Source organism: Bufo gargarizans, chromosome 1 (genome assembly GCF_014858855.1).
Source record: "Bufo gargarizans isolate SCDJY-AF-19 chromosome 1, ASM1485885v1, whole genome shotgun sequence".
NCBI classification, from domain to species: domain Eukaryota; kingdom Metazoa; phylum Chordata; class Amphibia; order Anura; family Bufonidae; genus Bufo; species Bufo gargarizans.
This window is the reverse complement of record NC_058080.1, coordinates 638,615,464-638,638,525: the sequence shown is the minus strand read 5'-3', so window position 1 is coordinate 638,638,525 and position 23,062 is coordinate 638,615,464. Positions and strand designations below refer to the sequence as shown.

Genomic DNA, 23,062 nt, shown 5'->3' with positions numbered 1-23,062 from the left:
ACAGCACCCCAGTAGGGGTTTTACAACGTGATATAATAATATCAGGGAGTACTCCCAGGATGTTTGTGAGGTCCACAGCCTACGTCCTTGGTAACCATAGACAGCATGTATATAACAAGCGTGGTAATAGTACAAACCGGATTCCCAAAAAGTTGGGACACTAAACAAATTGTGAATAAAAACTGAATGCAATGATGTGGAGATGGCAAATGTCAATATTTTATTTGTAATAGAACGTAGATGACAGATCAAACGTTTAATCCGAGTAAATGTATCATTTTAAAGGAAAAATACGTTGATTCAAATTTTCACAGTGTCAACAAATCCCCCAAAAGTTGGGACAAGTAGCAATAAGAGGCTGGAAAAAGTAAATTTGAGCATAACGAAGAGCTGGAAGACCAATTAACACTAATTTGGTCAATTGGCAACATGATTGGGTATAAAAAGAGCTTCTCAGAGTGGCAGTGTCTCTCAGAAGCCAAGATGGGTAGAGGATCACCAATTCCCACAATGTTGCGCAGAAAGATAGTGGAGCAATATCAGAAAGGTGTTACCCAGTGAAAAATTGCAAAGACTTTGCATCTATCATCATCAACTGTGCATAACATCATCCGAAGATTCAGAGAATCTGGAACAATCTCTGTGCGTAAGGGTCAAGGCCGTAAAACCATACTGGATGCCCGTGATCTCCGGGCCCTTAAACGACACTGCACCACAAACAGGAATGCTACTGTAAAGGAAATCACAGAATGGCCTCAGGAATACTTCCAGAAACCATTGTCAGTGAACACAATCCACCGTGCCATCCGCCGTTGCCAGCTGAAACTCTACAGTGCAAAGAAGAAGCCATTTCTAAGCAAGATCCACAAGCTCAGGCGTTTTCACTGGGCCAGGGATCATTTAAAATGGAGTGTGGCAAAATGGAAGACTGTTCTGTGGTCAGACGAGTCACGATTCGAAGTTCTTTTTGGAAATCTGGGACGCCATGTCATCCGGACCAAAGAGGACAAGGACAACCCAAGTTGTTATCAACGCTCAATTCAGAAGCCTGCATCTCAGATGGTATGGGGTTGCATGAGTGCGTGTGGCATGGGCAGCTTGCATGTCTGGAAAGGCACCATCAATGCAGAAAAATATATTCAGGTTCTAGAACAACATATGCTCCCATCCAGACGTCATCTCTTTCAGGGAAGACCCTGCATTTTTCAACAAGATAATGCCAGACCACATTCTGCATCAATCACAACATCATGGCTGCGTAGGAGAAGGATCCGGGTACTGAAATGGCCAGTCTGCAGTCCAGATCTTTCACCTATAGAGAACATTTGGCACATCATAAAGAGGAAGGTGCAACAAAGAAGGCCCAAGACGATTGAACAGTTAGAGGCCTGTATTAGACAAGAATGGGAGAGCATTCCTATTTCTAAACTTGAGAAACTGGTCTCCTCGGTCCCCAGACGTCTGTTGAGTGTTGTAAGAAGAAGGGGAGATGCCACACAGTGGTAAAAATGGCCTTGTCCCAACTTTTTGGGGATTTGTTGTCACCATGAAATTCTGATTCAACATATTTTTCACTTAAAATGGTACATTTTCTCAGTTTAAACTTTTGTTCCGTGATTTATGTTCTATTCTTAATAAAATATTAGAAGTTGGCACCTCCACATCATTGCATTCAGTTTTTATTCACGATTTGTATGGTGTGCCAACTTTTTTGGAATCCGGTTTATATATCCACAGCCTAGTCTATAGCATAACACAATGATGGTATATATACCGCCTAGTCAATAACATAGGCCTAATATGGATATTGTATGTGACAGTGTCTTAATAGACACACTGATCCATATTAGGCCTATGTTATTGACTAGGCATGATATATATACCATCATTGTGTTATGCTATAGACTAGGCTGTGGATATACTATTACCAAGCTTGTTATATAAATGCTGTCTATGGTTACCAAGGACGTAGGCTGTGGACCTCACAAACATCCTGGGAGCACTCCCTGATATAACTGTATCACGTTGTAAAACCCCTACTGGGGTGCTGTATACTCTGTATCATCCCTGTGGTACATAATTTGGGTGTTTGTGAGACACAGCATTTGACCTGGTACCCGGTAAGTGCTTACTAGCCTTGTGGGGATACATGGCAGTCCAGTAGAGTGAATGCCCTTCGCTTCTCTGTATACTTCTTTCCATCTTGCCTTTTTTTCTACATATTTTAATATATAATAAAGTTGATATGATTTTGGATATACAGTCCTGATCAAAAGTTTAAGACCACTTGAAAAATGGCAAATAATCATATTTAGCATGGCTGGATCTTAACAAGGTTCTAAGTAGAGCTTCAACATGCAACAAGAAGAAATGGGAGTGAGACAAAACATTTTTTGAGCATTTAATTTAATGAAAACAATGAATAAACTGAAACAGGCTGTTTTTCAGCTAATCAAAAGTTTAGGACCACATGCCTTTAAAAGGCCAAATCTGTGCAAAGATGTGGATTCATTGTCATTTTCTGCCAGGTAGTGTCACGGCCATGGCTATGACCGTGACTCTCTAACCGCAGGCGGTTGCCTGCGGTTTCGTGTGGGTTTAAACCACAGGTGAGGGCCGCTGGCGTGTGGCCTAACTTGTGGTTGCCGCGGGCAACCGGTAGTCTCGTGTGTATGTGTCAGCAGCAGCCTGAGCGTGGCTAGGCAGCTCGCTGCAGTTGCATGCGGTTGCATCTAACTATCTTTGTTAGGTGTTTGTGTGTTGTGTGCACTGTGTTATGTCTGTGTGCACTCTGTGTTGTATGTCTGGTGTGCACTGTAGTTTATGTTTGGTGCGCACGGACATCGTCCTTTCACTGTGGCTGCCCGTGGCAACGTTTGGTATTATGTACATGTGGTGGCAGTGTCTCGGCCTTCGGGCTGTCTCCCGGGACGGCTGCCACCCATGTCGTTGTCAGCGGCAACAGCCACAGGGTGATCTTAGTTTGGTCACTTCCCCTGTATGTTTGGTGTTTTCCTTTCCTGTGGTGCTGGAAGGGTTAACCCTCTTCCCAGTGTGTGTGATGTCACTGGGTGTGTCTGTCCGGTGGGTGTGGCCATTTACCCCTATAAAGCCTGTGTCTGGAGCACTGCGCAGTAGCTTGCTTTAGTCATGCTTGGCTGAAGCAGCCTCCTGTGGATTCCATCCTTCTTGTAAGGGCCACCCTTCCGGTCATAAGTTTATTTCCTTTGATGTGTTGTTGATGTCCGACCTTTCCTTGTGTTTTTGGTGCAGCTATGGATCTGGGTCCCTGTGTGTGGATGCGTGGTGATCTTCAGCATGCCAGCACAGGGATCCAGTCAGCTAGGCTGAGACAGGTAGGTGTGAACTGTGTGGGTTCACCTGTCTTATCCATAGACCTGTTTATGTTCCCTTTCTTCATGCTGCTTGGCCAGTGAGACTCCTGCTCCTCTGTGTCTAGGAGGAGTGGGTTGTCTTACTCTGTCTCTAGTTCAGGGCCGACTTGAGGGCTTGTAGGGACTATAAGGTTCCAGCGTATGAGCCCTCCTACCATCAAGGTTGGCTCATGCAGACAGGAGACAGGGTCAGCGTTAGGGACGCATTAGGAGGTGACCTGCTCCCTAATTCTGTGGTCCTGGCCTAGTAGTGACCGGACATCTTACATCATCGCACGGCTGAGGATTTCCCCCATCCTCAGCCGTGACAGGTAGTCACACGTTGTGATGGCAAAGGCAAAAAAACTCTTCCTTTTTGAACGTGGTCGGGTTGTTGAACTGCATAAGCAGGGTCTCTCACAGCGCGCCATCGCTGCTGAGGTGGGACGCAGTAAGACAGTCATTTGGAATTTCTTAAATTCTTAAATGATCCTGAGGGTTATGGAACAAAAAAGTCAAGTGGAAGACCCCAAAAAATTTCATCAGCACTGAGCCGGAGGATCCAATTGGCTGTCCGTCAAGACACTGGACGATCCTCGACCCAAATTAAGGCCCTTACTGGTGCTGACTGCAGCCCCATAACCATCAAACGGCATCTGAGACTGAAGGGCTTCAAAAACAAAAACGTCTTCAAAGACCTCGTCTCCTTGAACGCCACAGAACTGCTCTTTTGGACTTTGCAAGAGAGCACCAAACATGGGACATTCAAAGGTGGAAGAAAGTTTTATTCTCTGATGAGAAAAAATGTAACCTTGATGGTCCTGATGGTTTCCAACGTTACTGACATGACAAGCAGATTCTACCTGAGATGTTTTCTACGCGTCACAGTGGAGGGGGCGCCATAATGGTCTGGGGTGATTTTTCCTTCAGTGGAACAATGGAGCTTCAGGAAGTGCAGGGGCGTCAAACTGCCGCTGGCTATGTCCAGATGTTGCAGAGAGCATTCCTCATGACTGAGGGCCCTCGTCTGTGTGGTAACGACTGGGTTTTTCAACAGGACAACGCTACAGTACACATTGCCCGCAGGACAAGGGACTTCTTCCAGGAGAATAACATCACTCTTTTGGCCCTGATGCGTGTTTCCCTGATCTAAATCCAATTGAGAACTTTTGGGGATGGATGGCAAGGGATGTTTACAAAAATGGACAACAGTTCCAGACAGTAGATGTCCTTTGTGCATCCGTCTTCACCACTTGGAGAAATGTTCCCACTCACCTTATGGAAACCCTTGCATCAAACATGCCGAAACGAATTTTTGAAGTGATAAAAGATAATGGCGGAGCTACTCAATACTGAGTTCATGTTTGGAAGTTGGATTTTTGTTTGGGGGGGGTTTCGTTTTTTTTTGGAGGTGTGGTACTAAACTTTTGATCAAGTCGGGCTGCGGTCGGGCTGCTCCCCTAACTAAAGACACGCTACAGTGTCATGGGCTGAGCAGCTCCTCCAGAATTGCCACTAATTTTTTTGTTTTTCATTTTCTGTCTTGTTAGATTTGAGTGTGTTTGCCTTTACTTGGCACTCTAGCACTTTTTTGCACCTGGTAACCTCCCTCACATGGTCTGGTGTGGGTATGGCTCACGGCCTGGCTTCATCCACATTGTACAACCACAGCATTTATGCTGGGCAATTGTGGGGAGCTTGGCTGTGAGCTGAATTATATCATCCCCAGACCGTGTTCACACCATAGTCAGAGCAGTGGTTAGGACCCCTTGCCATGCTGAGAAACCGTGACGTGGTGCATGTGGGCTCCGATATCTCCATGACTGGAACATATTAGCGAAAGTCTCAGCTTTTAATACCTTTACTTATGTCTTGCCAGCATAGTCAGTGTTATATCTGTTTGGTGCATTCTCTCTGTGTGTTCTCTATGATTGCTACATTCTGTGTAGTTTGCTCTTGTGGTGCATGTGGACCGCGTCGATATCCTCCATTGTATGCATATTTTGCTGGGGTTAGTCGATTACTGCGGTCCACATGCGGTCGGGCTGCTCCCCTAACTAAAGACACGCTACAGTGTCATGGGCTGAGCAGCTCCTCCAGAATTGCCACTAATTTTTTTGTTTTTCATTTTCTGTCTTGTTAGATTTGAGTGTGTTTGCCTTTACTTGGCACTCTAGCACTTTTTTGCAGCTGGTAACCTCCCTCACATGGTCTGGTGTGGGTATGGCTCACGGCCTGGCTTCATCCACATTGTACAACCACAGCATTTATGCTGGGCAATTGTGGGGAGCTTGGCTGTGAGCTGAATTATATCATCCCCAGACCGTGTTCACACCATAGTCAGAGCAGTGGTTAGGACCCCTTGCCATGCTGAGAAACCGTGACGTGGTGCATGTGGGCTCCGATATCTCCATGACTGGAACATATTGGCGAAAGTCTCAGCTTTTAATACCTTTACTTATGTCTTGCCAGCATAGTCAGTGTTATATCTGTTTGGTGCATTCTCTCTGTGTGTTCTCTATGATTGCTACATTCTGTGTAGTTTGCTCTTGTGGTGCATGTGGACCGCGTCGATATCCTCCATTGTATGCATATTTTGCTGGGGTTAGTCGATTACTGCGGTCCACATGCGGTCGGGCTGCTCCCCTAACTAAAGACACGCTACAGTGTCATGGGCTGAGCAGCTCCTCCAGAATTGCCACTAATTTTTTTGTTTTTCATTTTCTGTCTAAACTTTTGATCAGTTGAGAAACAGCCTGTTTCAGTTTATTTGTTGTTTCCATTAAATTGAATGCTCAAAAAATGTTTTGTCTCACTCAGATTTCTTCTTGTTGCATGTTGAAGCTCTACTTGGAACCTTGTTAAGATCCAGCCATGCTAAATATGATTTTTTGCCATTTTTCAAGTGGTCTTAAACGTTTGATCAGGACTGTATCATCTCCACTGGCTCTTTTGTTATGACATTGTATGTTATTCCAGGTGGAATGTTGTGCTGTCAATTATAGACAGAGAGGTTTTTTGTAGGCTCATAAATATACCAAAATAGGCCTTTCAAACACCATTAGCTCTATAGTGGCCTCAAGCTCTTTTGATGTTTGCACTTTGTTTTCAGTAAAAAAAACAAGTTCCTGTTGCTAATTGGAAACAATCAACAAGCTGCTGTTGATGGATCTATTGTTATTTCTGTTTACTTTTAGAGCATAGTGGTGGTGGTGTGGGTCATTTAGACTTTAGCAGCCTAAACTGCAGCCTTGATTGTAAACATACAGTACAGACCAAAAGTTTGGACACGCCTTCTCATTCAAAGAGTTTTCTTTATTTTCATGACTATGAAGGCATCAAAACTATGAATTAACACATGTGGAATTATATACATAACAAACAAGTGTGAAACAACTGAGAATATGTCATATTCTAGATTCTTCAAAGTAGCCACCTTTTGCTTTGATTACTGCTTTCCACACTCTTGGCATTCTCTTGATGAGCTTCAAGAGGTAGTCCCCTGAAATGGTCTTCCAACAGTCTTGAAAGAGTTTCCAGAGATGCTTAGCACTTGTTGGCCCTTTTGCCTTCACTCTGCGGTTCAGCTCACCCCGAACCATCTCGATTGGGCTCAGGTCCGGTGACTGTGGAGGCCAGGTCATATTGAGCAGCACCCCATCACTCATCTTCATGGTCAAATAGCCCTTACTTTCAAAGTTTTCCCAATTTTTCGGCTGACTGACTGACCTTCATTTCTTAAAGTAATGATGGCCACTCGTTTTTCTTTACTTAGCTGCTTTTTTCTTGCCATAATACAAATTCTAACAGTCTATTCAGTAGGACTATCAGCTGTGTATCCACCTGACTTCTCCTCAACGCCACTGATGGTCCCAACCCCATCTATAAGGCAAGAAATCCCACTTATTAAACCAGACAGGGCACACCTGTGAAGTGAAAACCATTTCAGGTGACTACCTCTTGAAGCTCATCAAGAGAATGCCAAGAGTGTGGAAAGCAGTAATCAAAGCAAAAGGTGGCTACTTTGAAGAACCTAGAATATGACATATTTTCAGTTGTTTCACACTTGTTTGTTATGTATATAATTCCACATGTGTTAATTCATAGTTTTGATGCCTTCAGTGTGAATCTACAATTTTCATAGTCATGAAAATAAAGAAAACTCTTTGAATGAGAAGGTGTGTCCAAACTTTTGGTCTGTACTGTATATGAATATATAATGGAAGTATTCGGTATTCAGAGGAGATGACGATCCAGTATGTGCCCTGTTTGTTTACCCAGTCAAGTCATTAATACTCTTATGAAAGGTAGATGTTAAATATTTCTGTAACCGAATGCCGCCTGTGCTACCTTCCTCTCTGCATGTCGCCACTGCCACTCTCTCCATAGTGGTGTGTAACTGCAAGGGTTAGGCGTAAGTCACCTGCTTTGTTATTTAAAGGGGTTGTCTCACTTCAGCAAATGGCATTTATCAAGTTAATACATGGCTCTTACTAATGTATTGTGATTGTCCATATTTCCTTCTTTGCTGGCTGGATTTATTTTTCCATCACAATATACACATCTCGTTTCCATGGTTACGACCACTCTGCAATCCATCAGCGGAGTCCGTGCTTGCACACTATAGGAAAAAATACCACACAGACCCGGCCACCAGAGAGGCTGGAAACTTTTCCTATAGTGTGCAAGCACGGCCACCGCTGATGGATTGCAGGGTGGTCGTAACCCCTGGATCGGGGCAGTGCATAATGTGATAGAAAAATGAATCCAGCCAGCAAAGGAGACGATATGGGCAATCACAATACATTAGTAAGTGCCTTGTATTAACTTTCTGTACATGATAAATGCCCCTTGCTAAAGCAACACAACCCATTTAAAGACTAGCTTGCGCTGTGTAAGGACAGAATAGCCAGGGGTGGACGTTAGCACCACACAAACCACGAAAATGCTTGAAACCTCAGAGATCAGGGGAACCCTTGCCGGTCACAAGTGGTTGGCTTAAAAAAACTGACTAAAGGTGCAGATATACCGCCTGTGCAGCAGGTTCAGATCTGCCCCTGAGCAAAGTATGGGGATGGGTTCACTCCTCTATTAGTCAAAATGGCAGAAAACATATTGTGGCATTTGGCTAATAGTAGTGATCAAAGAATACACTAAACACATAATTTGAGTCCCGTACATACATGTGTGCCCTCAGTGGTGACTGGCAGCCTCCTGTTCTGAATGGAGGTTAATAGTACCTTGGTTAATCCACTCTCTGTACATTGTCCTCATCAGGGGTGCACCCAGCCTTTCTGCTGCCTGAGGCGAAAATTTAAATGGTGCTCCTCCCTCCCCAATGCCAATTTCTTAACCTAACCTCTTCCCCTTCAGCCCATGGCCCTTTGGCTGCCCCTCTCTTGCCCCTACATGGTGCTGCCTGAGGCAATTGCCTCACCTGGCCTCATTGATGGTGCACCACTGGTCCTTATGAGCCAGTATGCGCTGTAGATACTTACTTCTTTATTCTTTCACCAATGGAAGCCACTTCATCAAGAACACCTTGAACACTGACGCAGACCTCCTGGATGGCATAGAGTTTATTCATGAAACCTTTCTTCTCACCATCCTAAGGGGAAAATATTATGATGATCATTTATCAAACTATTTTACACCATACACAGTATTGACAAGAATTAATTTCTATAATACCATCCAGACCTGTTTGCATACTGGTAGCTGTGATTGGTGCAGGATCTTTGAAGAATTGCTCCTAAAACCATGAAGGAATGTGGACCACAGAGCACTGAGTACATTTAGGCATGGTTGCACATGTTGTTCTGCTATGGCTTTCTCTTTGTTTTTTTAGATGTTGTACTATTACACTTTTTACACTTGTAACACAATTTACATAACAAGGGATACATTTACATATGTAATACAAGAAAATTTAGACTAGCACATTCATAGACGCAGGTGCACATCCATAAAGCTAGTATGCAGAAATCAAACAAAAATAGGTAAGGCAGCACAACATTTCACATACAAACACTAAAACTTGGAAATAGGGACTATACTAAATTAAAATAGTATTATACCTACTATAAATGAAAAAAATAGAAGCTCTTTGCGCACATTTTGGATCAAAAGTCTGTCGGGCCCATCTACCAGGTGTCAAGGTGGCTTCTGCAGATGGGTCCCTAACACTAACAGAACTGCCTCTCCTGGGCTTGACCTAAGCCTACAATATTCAGGGCGGTGTAGGAACCAGCTTCATATATACTCTGCTCAGAAGCCCTGAACATATGTAATACGCCAGTGTTAGGCTACTTTCATACTTGCAGCAGGCTCCAGCAGGCTGTTCCAGTAGAGATTGCTAGATACTACTGCTTTCCTGCTGGACCCCATTGCCTATAATGAAAAAAACACGGCCGCCGGTGTGAAAGATGCCCTAATCTATCCCTTGCTGGCATCAGGTGTCCCAAAATTATTAAGAAATGTATGTGTACCAAAACAGAAATGTATATCAGTGATGGAGCTGGTGTAGCTTTCTGCTATACTCTATAATAATTGTACCAGGCAGGCTATAGCCACCCCTGTGTCATTCCCCACCCTGCCCCACCCACTTTAACCAGCAGAAATCTAAACCCCCAAAAGGTTGAAAATTTTACACAACCATGGTGTGCGCCAAGTTTAGCAACTTTTTCAGCCCAGTTTTCTGGCATAGAGGGGTTGATAACGCCCCCCTAAAGTGTATATCTATTTGAAAAGTTGTGTAAAAAATTGGAAAATTAAAAGTTTTGCCCAAATTTTGTAGAACGCGTACTCACCTCGGGCAGCATAGATAAATGAGTAGATTATTACACCGTCTTTATATGAACAGATGGATAAACACAACAGGAACAGAAATGTTGAGATGTAGGAAATGAGAGATGAAAGAAATGTGAATCATGTAATCCTGTGACATTTCGAGAGGTGGGTAAAAGTGACAGAACTGACTGCTATAAACAGAATGACTGAAGAACAGAATCTTCCTAACCTCCATAATTCCAGAATGCACCAAGGAATTTATGTAGCAAAGCAAAGCAGCAGTGATCAAGGCGCAGATAAGACGCCATATGTACAGTATTAAAGTGATGACTCCAGGTGAACACTTCTCAGTGTGTTACTCAACTTTCTTTCCCTCAAGTTAAAAGCTCAGGAGGCTCCACTAATCAACCTAGTGGATGAGAAGGACCCGGAGGTTGCATAAATATTCACCCCTGTATTTCCTAGAAGATATGATACATGACATCTTCCTTGAAACCGGCAGTGAATCTGAAAAGACTGAGCTGCAGATTTATAAGTGTGTCACAAAATGACACAAGAGGGTCTTGAAAACTGTCAAAGGGGCAAATCTATCAAATAGCTGAGACTTTTTAAGGCTGCTTACGTCTGAGACCCCTGACTGCTGTCTTTCCAGACAGGGGTGAGGCTTGTAAATTGGAGCTGATGTGACACATGTATCATGTCTAAATAGGAAATTAAGTCTTATAGTAGAGACTTATATAACAGGTCAGACTTGGCAAAGAGTCGGTGTATGTTATAGGTTTCATATTTGTAATATTAGAGCCATTTATCATCATCTTAAAAAGGTTTGCCACCTTTTTTTTGGAGGGGAAGGTTGACAAGTGAGGCAGGTCAGTGCTTCAGCCAGTTATTGGCTGCAGCAGCATTAAGGCAGATGTTGGCAGCGGGGAACCTGAGCAAGGCATCTGAGGCTGGGGAGTGTAGGAGCTGGCACACAGTGATGAGGAGCAGGTGAGTATACTTCAAGGCATCTGAGGCTGGGGAGTGTAGGAGCTGGCACACAGTGATGAGGAGCAGGTGGGTATACTTCAAGGCATCTGAGGCTGGGGAGTGTAGGAGCTGGCACACAGTGATGAGGAGCAGGTGAGTATACTTCAAGGCATCTGAGGCTGGGGAGTGTAGGAGCTGGCACACAGTGATGAGGAGCAGGCGAATATACTTCCCTTTTGCAGGTCTGGCCAGGAGGAGGGCTTCCAAAAACCCTCCAAAAGTTGGCCAACCCCTTTAATCCCTCCCCGATACCTGCTGTACATGTACGGCAGATGTCTGTTCTTTAAAGATGGTGCATGCTCCAGAGCGGAGCAAGCTCCATAGCTACTGAGTGTTCAGATAGCAGAAACCTGGGGCTAATTGGCAGCAACCGCTCAGATGCCGTGGTAAAATGTGACCAAGGCATCTGAGAGGTCAAAAACCAGGAAGTGCATGCTTGCCCTGCAGGAACGCCTCCCCCTGGCTGAGATCGGGAAAGGCGTTCCATTGCAGTAATAATCGAGATCCTGTACTAGGCTTATTACTGGTATATTCCAATTCAGGCCTGCAGGTGGCAGCACTGTATTGGGATATACCAACCTTTATATATGGTAATGGGTAAAATTCCATTACTTTATACAAATTGTAATCTAATGATTGCATATTGGGGTCCACTGGGGGGCCTAAAAAAAAGTTACAAATGTAAAAAAAAGTTTAGGAAAAAAATATTAAATTCACCCCTTATCCTAAAATTAACATAAAAATAAGGAATAAAAGGAAAACATAATAGGCATCACCGCATCAGAAAACATCCCTACTATTAAAATATAAAAAAAATAATCCCATACACTGAATGGCGTAACGGAAAAAAGAATAAAAATGGCTAATTTTCCGTTTTTTCATCACTTCACCTCCCACGAAAAATTGAATAAAAAATGATTAAAAAGTCATACACATCCCAAAATGGTATCATTAAAAAGATCATCCTGCAAAAAATGAGCCCACACATAGCTTTGTAGAAATAACTCTAAAAAAGTTATGGGGGTCGGAATATGATGATTTTTTTTTTCAGTATTAAAACACACAAAAAATGATACAAATATGGCATTGCAGTAATTGTACTGATCCGGAGAATGAAGGGAACAGGTCAGTTGTAACGCCGTAAAAACAAAACCCATAAAACTGTTGCGTTGCATTCTTTTTAAAATCCCACCACATTTGGAATTTTAGTCCAGCTTCCCACTACATCTTATGCAATATTAAATAGTGGCATTAGAAAGATGGAAAATTGGAAAAACCACCACATCAGGAAGGGGTTAAGAAATATGTCTAGAGAGCTAGATTTACCTATAGACACACCTATAAGCGGCACAAAAAAGAAAGTGATACGATGAATAGGAAATGCACATATGAATACACTAACAACATATAAATTGTGGATATTTATACGTTAACGATGCACTGATTGAGCTGTAGGATGGAAAGCTGGCTCGCAAAGCTGGAGAAGGGGAAGGTGACAGTGGATACTGTATGTTCTACATCAGGGATGCCCAACCTGAAGCCCTCCAGCTGTTGCAAAACTACACCTCCCAGCATGCCCAGACAGCCTACAGCTATCAGCCTACAACAGGGCATGGTGGGAGTTGTAGTTTTACAACAGCTGGAGGGCCGCAGGTTGAGCAGCCCTGTTCTACATCATTTTTAAGAGCAGACATGGCAATTATACAGCACTTATGTCCCATACACATCAAGCATCCAAAAATTATACATTAAATATAAAATTAAAACATAGCACGTGAGAGCGGAGATAAACCAATGGCCATGGCCTGTTTATTAACTCATAAATACAGCCAATAACAATAACATATTTTAGATCCTAGTCATAAACTCAGACTCAAACCATAATAATACTAACTTCAGAGTCCATCCTATAAACAGGATGACCTATGTAAAACCACCCAAACATGCCAAAAACCATTACCCTTTGAATAGGGAGGGGAGGGGGGGGGGGTGACACAGATCCAGGGCTCCACAGACTGGTGCAGACAAAAGGCAAGCCAGCCCGCAGAGCCAGGACAATTATAGCCCACTCCTGAACCCCCCCACCAATCAGGCACCTGTTACCAGGGTCCGGGTATCTCTACCCAAAACCCTGGAACATAACAGGCCCTTAATATCAGCCAATTAAGGCCCTCACTGGGCAGAATGACCACACTGCCCAGTGACTCACAGCAAAACGGAGGAAAATTTTCCCTCCAAAACCCCATTATAAAAGCAGTATCTTAATCACTGGGCAGAAATCAACCTCTGCCCAGTGAAGAAGACAAACCTTAACATGGGACAAACGCTGATATGGCCATGTGGATCCATCCCTAAAGGTCGTGATCCAGTCATTATAGCCATATGTTACTTTAAGAGGTAGACTTTAAGTCATCAGTATCTGATTGGTGGGGGTCCAACACCCCCTGCTGATCAGCTGCTTCTAGGCCAGTGTTGACTAACTAGTTCATCAGTCACGTGGCCTAGCCACAGCTCAGCCGCATAAAAGTGAATGGGGCTTAACTGCAATACCAAGCATAACCACTATACAATGTACGGCGCTGTGCTTGGTGAGCAGGGAGAAGGCCACGGCCTTCACAGGAGCATCGGTGTCTTCTCATACAGCTGATCCGCGGGGATCCCGGTTGTCGGACCCCCACCAATCAGATACTGATGACCTATCAAGGTCATGAACTCTAAAGTCTTGGAAAATCCTTTTAAAGAGGTTTTAATCAGTATTTAAAGGACATGTTATATACCTTTCTAATATACTTTGGGGAGATTGACTTAGATTGGCATTTCACACATGTCTAAACTGGATGTGCACTTGAGTATGATGCACCAAATTTATTAATACCTGGCATAGATTTTCTCTATAATTTACACAGTTTCTGGTGTAAACCTCCGCTCCATCCTGTAAACAATGTCTAGTTTTTTGGAAAGGGGCTAGAATATTGTTAAATTTCAAAAAGTCCTAAATGTTTATGCAAACAGGCTTGTGCAATGTTTTACTCCAGAAAAATGTCCCAAATCAGTTGATAAATCCCACCTTTATGTTTCAGTTCCTTTGCCGTCAGTGAACGAAAACACTTTAATATTCAGGAAACGCATATATCTAGTCTTGGTCTCAGCTCAGGAGTGGTTACAACTGTAGGCAATGCTCTGTGAGCCAAAGACTGGAGATCAGGCTGTTTAGCTCACAGAGGATTGTCTACACTGGATATAAATGTATTTAAGAATGGGCTCTAATGATATGGTTGACAGTGAGCCTGGCACAATATGTAAAAGCCAGACACTGACCTGAAAGAAGCAAGGCATGATTAAAAGGACACCAAAGCAGAAGACCTAAAATACAAAGACTGACCATTGGTCAGTTTTCTTGACACGTAGAAGAACACATCTAATGGAGTTTGCCAGACCCAACGGGTCTGGAAAATAATTACACCTAATATGCATTTAGAGGAAAGTACTTACCATTCTGAAGTTGCATGGATTGGCCTCTTGGGAACTCAGGTGGTGCCCCTCTCTTTTAAAAATCCAGCTTCTGACGATTTCACGTCTTTTACCAGGTTTCTGCCTTTGGCTATGGACAGGATGTCACTTCTGCTGTAGATGGGGACAGAACTATTCCTCTTCCTTTGCAGATGAGGTAGATTAAGGAATTTGCACATGTTCCAGAGAGAAGGAAAGTTCTGACTCTGTCCATGGTGGAAGTTACATACTATCAATAGCCCCAGCTAGAAACCTGGTAAATCACAGGATGTCGGTGGGAAGTGGATTTTCAGAAGAGAAGCGTCACATGATGGGGTTCCCAGGAGGCCAATACACACAACTTTTAAATGGTATCACACACACTTTCTCCTAGATATTTGTAATCAAGGTGGGTTTGCAGGATCCAATGGGTCCCAGAAAACCCCTTTAACCGACAACAATATGAGGATAGTAGTCTGTGATAGCGAGATGTGCATCTGCCTCATGCATGAAAATAACTTGGAGTTGGTGGACAGTGACCAGTATGATCAATTGTTTGGCTTTGCAATCTGTTCTAGAAATCAAAGGAAGCTTAAAGGGTTTCTGTCACCAGAAATACCTAAATTAAACTTGCTGGCTTTAGTGATGTGCTAATGTCAGCTGAACCTAACTAGCCTATTCCTAGTTTTAACCATGCCCCCGTTACTCCGTAAATGTAACTTTTAAAATATGCAAATTAGCCTCTAGGAGCGGGGAGGGGGGGGGGGGGTGGGGGTTGGGGGGCATTGCTCCTGCTCAGTTCTCCCAGTCTTGATTGACAGGGCCAGGCAGCGTTCGCTTCCTCCTGCTGGCCCTAAGTGGATGGTAAATCTTACGCGATTCAGTATTCAGCGCAGGCGCAATAAAGAAGTCGCTAGCCAGTGAGCGTCCTTCCTTCACTATGCCTGCGCCGAATACTGAACAACACGGCGCAGACGCGAGATTTAACATGCACTCAGGGCCAGCAGGAGGATGTGAATGTTGCTTGGCCCTGTCAATCAAGACTTGGAAGAAGGTGACAACGCCCCCCCCCCCCTGCTCCTAGAGGCTAATTTGCATATTATAAAAGTTACTTTTATGGAGTAACAAGGGCATGGATAAAACTAGAAATAGGCTAGTTAGGTTCAGCTGACATTAGCACATCGCTAAAGTCAGCAAGTTTAATTTAGGCATTTCTGGTGACAGAAACCCTTTAAAGGGGTTGTCCCATCTGGCAGCCTACACAGGGTAGCAGAACAAGCTATGCTGCTCCAGTAACTGTTTGCATAGCTCCCATTCACTACACTCAGCTGTGTCCCTTAGTCCAGCCACCCGGGGCCAATGCTTAGTCCCATCCTGCTGTGGAAAAGCCAAGATGGGACAATTCCTTTAATTTTAATCAGCTACTATGAAATAAGCGTCAAGTGTCGCACTGAGCACAGCTGCCCCAGGACATGGTACAGATCATGGTTGTTACTTCATCCGGTGAATAATAGAGGGTGTCACCCACCAATATGTGGAATAGGAGATAGTTGCCTTCCTTCCCAAATGCAACACTGAAGGGTAAAAAAGGTCCTTCAAGATGGGGCTAACAGACTAAACTATTTGGCGCCAATCTAAAATTACATTTGGAAAGGACATACTTTTTATATTGATGGATATCAAGGTTGAGGCTGGAACCACAAAGTTGAAAAGTATGAAGAATAAAAAGAGTATAAAGAAAAGGCTGACTGTAGGAGATTCCAAAAAAGAAAAAATACCGTAAAAATGTACTATAGTCAGTGGGGTCATTTGACGGATCCGTCACTGCTGTCAATTTCCTTTTTCTGTTCCTGTGATGGAACCAAACAGCAGAAAGGCTGATGCAGATGTGAACGGAGCCTTATGCAGTTTTCTGCAGGCTGTGTCCCTGTGTACCCCACTCATTTGCTCACATTGTATTATATATAATTAAGGACTGCAGGCATTACTGTCCATTGACATACCTTCTTAATTCTACGGCTGCTGTCTCATTGTTATCTGCAGATCACAAGGCAGATACAAAGGAAGATGAAGCAGTTATTGTCAGATGAAAGTGAGCTGTAATGTTCAAGGGCCACCTTGTGGCAGAAACCTCTGCGACTAGCGACAGAGACGTTAATTAAGATGTCTTGGCTCCGTGTGATAACCTCTGACGCCACCCTTTATGACACATCAAATGATACAAGGGGAAAAAAACAAGTCTTAAAGCTTTATGAGATCACACTAATCTTCTAAATAGGATTCGAGGGGAGGCAATGTTCTCAAACTCTTTTGTTTGTTCTACTTTAGTTCTGGTGGGAACGTGGCCCATACTCCCCAAGCTTCAAAGCTTTTTCTAGTTTATTATTTTGGCTTTATAAAGCTTGATTTTCTGCACTATAGAGGTTACGGGAAAGTAATATTCAGCATCATGAGGTTTAGCCTGGTTTATGTGTATACAGTAAGGCTCCCAACGTCCTCCGTGCTAGCTACTGTACATATCATACACTTACATGTAACGTCCTCCGTGCTAGCTACTGTACATATCATACACTTACAAGTAACGTCCTCCGTGCTACCTACTGTACATATATACTTACATGTAACGTCCTCCGTGCTACCTACTGTATATATATACTTACATGTAACGTCCTCCGTGCTACCTACTGTATATATCATACACTTACAAGTAACGTCCTCTGTGCTACCTACTGTACATATCATACACTTACATGTAACGTCCTCTGTGCTACCTACTGTACATATCATACACTTACATGTAACATCCTCCGTGCTACCTACTGTACATATCATACACTTACATGTAACGTCCTCCGTGCTACCTACTGTATATATCATACACTTACATGTAACGTCCTCCGTGCTACCTACTGTATATATCATACACTTACATGTAACGTCCTCCGTGCTACCTACTGTATATATCATACACTTACATGTAACATCCTCCGTGCTACCTACTGTATATATCATACACTTATATGTAACGTCCTCCATGCTACCTACTGTATATATCATACACTTACAAGTAACGTCCTCCGTGCTACCTACTGTACATATCATACACTTACATGTAACGTCCTCTGTGCTACCTACTGTACATATCATACACTTACATGTAACGTCCTCTGTGCTACCTACTGTACATATCATACACTTACATGTAACGTCCTCCGTGCTACCTACTGTATATATCATACACTTACATGTAACGTCCTCCGTGCTACCTACAGTATATATCATACACTTACAAGTAACGTCCTCCGTGCTACCTACTGTACATATCATACACTTACATGTAACGTCCTCTGTGCTACCTACTGTATATATCATACACTTACATGTAACGTTCTCCGTGCTACCTACTATATATATCCTACACTTACAAGTAACGTCCTCCGTGCTGCCTACTGTATATATCATACACTTACAAGTAACGTCTTCCGTGCTACCTACTGTACATATCATACACTTACAAGTAACGTCTTCCGTGCTACCTACTGTACATATCATACACTTACATGTAATGTCCTCCGTGCTACCTACTATATATATCATACACTTACATGTAACGTCCTCCGTGCTACCTACTGTATATATCATACACTTACAAGTAACCTCCTCCGTGCTACCTACTGTATATACCATACACTTACATGTTAGATTGTTGGACCAGCTGCAAATAGAGGCTGCATGGCACCAGTCCTTTAGGATGGATCTGTACCTTACCGAGGACCGGCCATCTCTCTTGACATGTCTGTTTTTATCAAATAATTTTATTCCTCAAACAATAACAATTCTGGAATATCTTTTCAAATAACTCCATGTTATGTTCCTCAGTTACTGCTACCAGAAGTTTATTACTAAATTCCCCAACTAGGTGTTACCAGTGGACGGGGGTGTCCCTGCACAGTCTAACACAGTTCATTCAGTACTTCCAGTGTGAGACTGTGCAGGGACACCCTTCCCCACTGGTAACACCCAGGTGTGGATACATTAAGGCTCCATTCACACGTCCGCAACGTGTTTTGCGGATCCACGGAGCCGCAGAGCCCCAAAACACGGAAAGCGGCACATTGCGGCACTAATAGAATATGCCTGTTCTTGTCCGCAATTGTGGACAAGAATAGGACATGTTCTATTTTTTGGAGGAACAGAAGTGCGGACCCGGAAGTGCTGCCCCATAGAAATGAATGGATCCGCAATTCCGTTCCGCAAAATGCAGAACGAAATTGCGGACGTGTGAATGGAGCCTAATAAACCTCTATTAGAAATAACTGAAGGATGGAACAACATGGAGTTATATGAAAAGCTGCTCCAGAATTTATTGCAAGGGAAATGCAAGTAGTTACTAAAACATGTCAGTAGAGGCGACAAGTCCTTTTTTATTTTCATCTCATAAAGTGATAGCACATCACTAGGAAATGCCACTGCTTTGAGATCAGGACTCCTATCAGTCCAGAAAATGAACGGACTGCTGTCCTGGTTAAGCACTGCGGCCCCTTCACTGTGATTCCCTGAACAACTTTGCAGTATAGTCCTGCTGATTCTATGGCTAGGTAGTGGTCCCAGGCAGGGGTAGAACTTAAAAGGGATTTTGCAGCTTTTTTTTTTTTTTTACTGATGATCTATCCTCTACATAGATCACCATCATTTGATTGGTGGGGGTCCGACACCCGGGACCACCGCCGATCAGCTGTTTGAGGGCAGCTGGTTGAAGGCAGCGACACAAGCAGTAGTGCCGCAGCCTTCTCGCTGTTTCCTGCAGGCTCAGTGACGTTACGACCAGTAACACTGGCCTGGGTGCAGCTAAGCCCCGTTCACTTCAATTTGGTTAGCCCCGCCCAGGCCAGTGATACTAGTTGTGACGTCACTGGGCCTGAGGTAAACAGGGAGAAGCTGCCTGCCAGAGCCGCCGCCTTCTCAAACAGCTGATCGGTGGGGTCCCGGGTGTCGGACCCCAGCAAATCAGATGCTGATCAGTAAAAAAAAAGCTGCAGAACCCCTTTAAAGTGCCCCCAAGTTGTCAGTGAGTCCAAATTGTCAAAAGGTGGGGCAACACAAATAGCAGGGCCAACACAAGCCACAAGTAGGCAGAGATAACAGAAGTAGGCAGGGCCAATAATACCGTAGTGCAGCACAAAATACTGCCTCAGCAGCACCAAATACCACAGTAGAGCACAAAATACCGCCCCAGCAAAACCAAATACCACAGTGGAGCATAAAATACTACCCTATTACCATCCTGAGGATGGTGATACAGTTGAATTCAGGAGGGCACCTGCTGCTGCTAGCCAGGTGTATAAGTACCTGATGCTCCTAGCATTAATGAACGCTGAGAGCATCAGATCATTATATACCTGGCCAGCGGCTGTAAGGAGGACTCAGGCAGCCACCTATGCAGCGGCCTACCAGGAAATTTCCCTGTTGTATACATGGCCTGTCCGCCCCTGGTCCCAGGGGCCAGACACCATGTCCTAGCTGTCACGGTGCCAGTTGTGGCCGTGTAGGCTAGTTGCAGGTACTCTTGCTTACTTGCTACAGGCTGACACCTGTGTATGCTGGTTTCTTGGGGCTGAGTGCTGGCTGCGGTGTTGTGTGTGAACTATTGCCTGTGTTTGTGTCTCCCCACGTCCATATCTCTGTGGCTCCTGTCACTGGTGCCGTGCAGGCTGGCTGCATGCACTTTGTGTACTGGCTGTGGGTGTTCCCATGTCTGCTGGTTCTGCGATGCGTGCTGGCTGCTGCCTTGTGTGTGAACAGGGTCTGAGAATGTGCGGTTCTGTCACTCCGAGTTGTTGTGTTGGCTGGCTGCCTGTAACCTCATACTGGCTACAGTCATCCTGCATATGCTGGTTGTCGTGCAGGCTGCAGCATTCCGTGACTGGTGTGAATTGAACCTTGTGATTGTGTGTTCTGTGCTTCTGGTTACTCCTGGTTCTGATGGGTTTAACTTTCCCTGGTCTGGGCCTGGGTGTGGCTTATCAGGTGCCCTGTAAATCCAGCTATATCTACCTGTGAGCTGTGGGGCTTGTGGTCAGTCTGTCTGGTGCCTTACTGGGTGTAGCTTCTTGCTGCTTGCCATCTGCCCTTCTGTGTGGTGTTGCCTGGTATAGTGGTGTTGTTGTTTCCTTGCCCATGCCTTGCCTGATCTTCTATACCTGTTGTATGTTTTTATCCACTCTGTTCCATGTTTAGCCTAGTAGTGGTCAATCTGCGTCTGATAGCTTGCAGTGCCTTACTGTTTCTGTTCCTGTCTTGTGTATATCCTGCCTTCGTGAGAGGGCTCCGGAGTTCTCCGGAGTGAGGATCTCTAGTCTGTGTGCATGGGGTCCAGGCATCTGCTTGTGTGCTGGTTCCTGTTTGTCGTCTGATCCTTGTCCTGTGTTTGGTTGGGTTCCAGATCTGTTGTCTGTGGTTCTTTGCAGGTAGCGGCCAAGTGTACTGGGTCCCTCCTGGAGGTGTGACCAGTGAGCCCTCGGCCAAGTTCATCCCCACCACCACTGGCTCTTTGCCCTCTGGGGTTTGCCTCTGGTCTGCTGGTCCACTTGTTTCTGTGCTAGTGCTACCACTATTGCCTAACCTGTTTTTATGTTTACTGTCATGTTCCTTTATAACATGTGTAATAAAGTATTCTGTTGGTTTCCTGGCCTGCTACCTGTCTTGTCGTTTCTGCTAGATGTTCCGGAGGTCTGCCTAGTCCTTCGGAACGTGACAATATCAATATGGCATCAATATGGGAATGGAAATCTCTTGCTCTCCTGATGATGAAAATGATTAGGGTCCTTCATTCTGACCTCGGCACCTTTCAAATAACCTTGCTAAAATACAATGTTGCAAAAAAGTATCTGCCCCCTTCCAGTATTATGTGCTCACTAAGACTGGCCATAGACATTGCAGAAAACTGGAGACATACGCTGACTTCCCAGCAAGTCAATCTTCATAAGTCTCCATATATGATGAGACAAGTGGAAATAACTAAGGGGGTCATTTATCAAACTGGTGTAAAGTAGAAATGGCTTAGTTGCCCATGGCAACCAATCAGATTCGACCTGTCATTTTGTACAGCTCCTTTGGAAAATGAAAGGAGGAATCTGATTGGTTGCTATGGGCAACTAAGTCAGTTCTACTTTACACCAGTTTGATAAATGGCCCCCTAAATCTTTACATATAACTAATACCTTATATAAAACGTATAATTAAATATATGGAGCATACAGAAGCAACTGTGCCTGCGCCAGTTTGACCTTTGCAAATCCTTAGTTCCTACTTCTAGAAATAAAAAAAAGAAGAAAAAAGATAAATGATGTACCAAAGTAATGCTTAATCCCACAATTTGCAGTTCTGCTGTGCGCTGAACATTAATATTGTCGGGATCGATGAATTAGCACCGCACAGGTGCCTCCAAAAAGAACCCAGCAGCTGTACAGCAGCCAAGTGCTCCGAGGTTACGCCATAGAGCGTTGGAGGAGTCTGAGCCAGACTGCTTAAAAGAAAAAGGGGAGCTGTTTGATTTGCAGATTTAAAAATCTCTTCCAAAAATTTAACACAGCCGGCATAGGCTTCGACATAAAGGGGTCATCTTTCAGCTAAACCCCGCTGTCAGTTATAGCAGCAACAAACGTGTATTCCGAACAGGCGAGCTTTCTTTTTATTAGGTTCTGCAGGATACTTGTAAACTTAAAAGGTGAGCGACAATTAGGCTTTAAATTCTCACAAAATCCCAGCATTGTCAAAGATTTGTCCTCATGCCCCCGCTCGCCCCCTGGAACTTAGATTGTTTGAAGTCATTATTACCATAGACAAGCGCACATAGATAAGAGGTCAGTGCACACGATTTGTGAAGACAAAAATACTCTTGGAGGTTTTCTTTCCACTTGAAAGTTTTTCATTCTGACATTTCATTTCATATTACTTGGGACTAGTCACAAAAGCGCAGTGAGAATGTACTCCGTCCATGTGATAAGTTTCCTGCTATCGCCATCATCTCACATCAGAGGACCTGTGAGATCTGAGGCCTGACTATCTCTTTGTACAGCTAATTAAACTCTACCGTAATTTCCATCAAACCATAGTCTTACAAAACCGGCAAAACTAATATCACCACCGTCTACACAGATAAATGTATATAAACAGGATTTTTCTTTTCCTGCAAATAAATTCAGGATTGGAATTTATAATGGACGGACATGATCATGCCTACTACCAATATGTGCATTACCAAAGCCTGGATCATATCCATAATCTCCAGGTAAATGGGAAGTTACTTAACCAATGGAATAACTGCTGTCATTTATCTGTACAAAATGGAAAAGTGAAATCTGATTGGCTAGGTCTCGATA

The 23,062-nt window shown here is 43.9% G+C and overlaps 1 protein-coding gene across 2 annotated transcripts in view; it reads right to left on the bottom strand.

Annotated features, from left to right (window-relative positions):
- MCTP1 (multiple C2 and transmembrane domain containing 1) overlaps positions 1 to 23,062 on the bottom strand; it is a 1,090,031-nt gene that overhangs the window by 22,021 nt on the left and 1,044,948 nt on the right. For both annotated transcript variants that reach the window (XM_044276001.1, XM_044276002.1), the window contains exon 19: positions 8,873 to 8,982. In XM_044276001.1, coding sequence (XP_044131936.1) covers positions 8,873 to 8,982 — 110 coding nt within the window. The remainder of the gene's footprint in view (positions 1 to 8,872; positions 8,983 to 23,062) is intronic.